The 1,783-nt window shown below is 55.2% G+C and overlaps 2 protein-coding genes across 2 annotated transcripts in view; one reads left to right on the top strand and one right to left on the bottom strand.

Annotated features, from left to right (window-relative positions):
• Positions 1-1,509, bottom strand: part of COPA (coatomer protein complex subunit alpha) — a gene marked incomplete at its 5' end in the record, with an annotated part of 15,874 nt that extends 14,365 nt beyond the window's left edge. Inside the window, 2 exon segments of the mRNA XM_029958661.1 lie at positions 182-331; positions 1,398-1,509. Of these exon segments, the coding sequence (XP_029814521.1) occupies positions 182-331; positions 1,398-1,509 (262 nt within the window).
• A 195-nt stretch (positions 1,510-1,704) lies between these two features.
• The window catches only part of NCSTN (nicastrin), a 15,159-nt gene continuing 15,080 nt past the window's right edge, over positions 1,705-1,783 (top strand). The window contains exon 1 of the mRNA XM_029958660.1: positions 1,705-1,708. Coding sequence (XP_029814520.1) covers positions 1,705-1,708 — 4 coding nt within the window. The remainder of the gene's footprint in view (positions 1,709-1,783) is intronic.

The following is a 1,783-nucleotide window of genomic DNA, read 5'->3' as shown; positions in this document are numbered from 1 at the left end:
ACAAAGCCACAGAGACTTGAGGCAGGTTTGCCACAGCGAGAGACGGCTCTTGCCGATTCCACAATCCACAGGATTTTAATTATTGTACCATCAGAAGTCTGGTTGGAACTCTGGCTTCCTGATATTTTTAACTCTGGTTTTTCAGGGCTTTTGGAGCATCACAGAGATTCCCTGCCATGACTCTGCAGGGGCTGTGCTGCCCACCCAGGCTGGGGCTGTACCTCCAGGACGTGCTTCACCACTGCGTCCGTCGTCCCGAACAAATCCACGCCCGTGATCCCCCTGACATCCGACTCCACGGCTCCAGGGGACAGGTTCTTCTTCCTCAGGCCTTGTGGAGCACAGGGGAAAAGGAGGCAGCATTAGGGGAAGCAAAGATTTTATTACCACAGAACCCCTGAGGTTGGAAAAGCCCTCCAGGATCAGAGTCCACCCTTTACGTCTCTAATTTAACAACCCAAACGCTCTCCTGGGCTGTTGTCACAGGTGAAAACCAGGAGCTCTCCTCATCCCTCACCCCCTCTGCTGAGGGCAACGCTTCAGGGAGGAGGATTTTGGAATGTGACCTTTAAACTCCTGGAGCTGAGGGCATCAAAACCTGCTGCAGAAACTGCCCCTGCTGCCAGCAGTGCCCAGCACACACGGAGCTCCACGACGAGGATTATGGACACGACAGCACCAGACAAAACGGGAAATAACTCTTCCCAGGGGACTGCTGGAGCCAGAGCAGAATCCTGATAAGGACATAAGTCATCCTGGAGAAAAGCTGTGGGGTGGGATGACGTTTGGAATCCGTCCCTGGTCTCCCTGTCGGTTTTTGCACGCGCCGGAGTTGTTGTCCGAGCGGAGCGACAGCTGAGTCAATAATCCAGCACGTCCCTAAACCCCCTCACCACGGATCAGCCGAGGCAAAAACAGCCCTGTACCGTCTCCAAACCAATTTGGCAGCTGGAACTCTGCTGAGAGGGAGGTTTTTGGGAGGATGGAGCAGCAAAGCTCGGTGGCTGAAGAGCTGTTCCGCTCCCCGTGCTGGCAGAGCCGAGGGGGGACAGGTTTTAAATATCCAGGATATCCTGTCCCCTGGATATCCTGGCTGTTGACACAGCTGGCAGTGCCTGAGCCCGTGCCACGAGCACAGTGTGTCCAACCAAAAGTGCCACAGGATCTAGAACAATCCATGCTCTCACACCACCAGCCCCCCACCAGTTAACATCGCCCTTATTCCCAGCTTTTCCTCCAGGGATATTTCATTCCAGCACCTTGTGGCCTGGACAATAACTAAGAAACAGCCTCCTTTTCTCCAGGATGAGCCCCCCCAGCTGCTCCTCAGCAGGTGGGCTCTCCAGACCCTTCCCAGCCCTTGCTCTGAGGTGGGCTTGGCCCCCCTGGCAGCTCACCAGAGATATCCCAAACCCTCACGGTCTGGTCCAGGCTGGCAGACACCACCAGGTCCTCCGAGGGGTGGAACTGGGCACACATCACGTAGTGGTTGTGCCCTGTCAGGACACTGCAGGAAAAAAAAAAAGGGCAGAAAAAGCCATTAAAGCTGAAAATATATCAATAAACATCTCAGTTTGCACCAACAGCAACGAGCTCGGGCTGGGGAAGGACCAGGAGGAGCAGCACTGCCAAAAGCTGCCCTGCATGGTTGAACACCTGGAACCATGGAATGAGCTGGAATGAGCCTCAAAGGTCATTGAGATCATGGGCAGGGACACCTCCCACCAGCCCAGGTTGCTCCAGCCTGGCCTTGGACACTCCCAGGGATGGGGCAGCCACAGCT

Source organism: Manacus vitellinus, unplaced genomic scaffold (genome assembly GCF_001715985.3).
Source record: "Manacus vitellinus isolate BGI_N305 unplaced genomic scaffold, ASM171598v3 scaffold_169_pilon, whole genome shotgun sequence".
In the NCBI taxonomy this organism is placed as follows: Eukaryota; Metazoa; Chordata; class Aves; order Passeriformes; family Pipridae; genus Manacus; species Manacus vitellinus.
The sequence above is the reverse complement of the archived record's forward strand: the minus strand, read 5'-3'. Positions and strand labels throughout refer to the sequence as shown.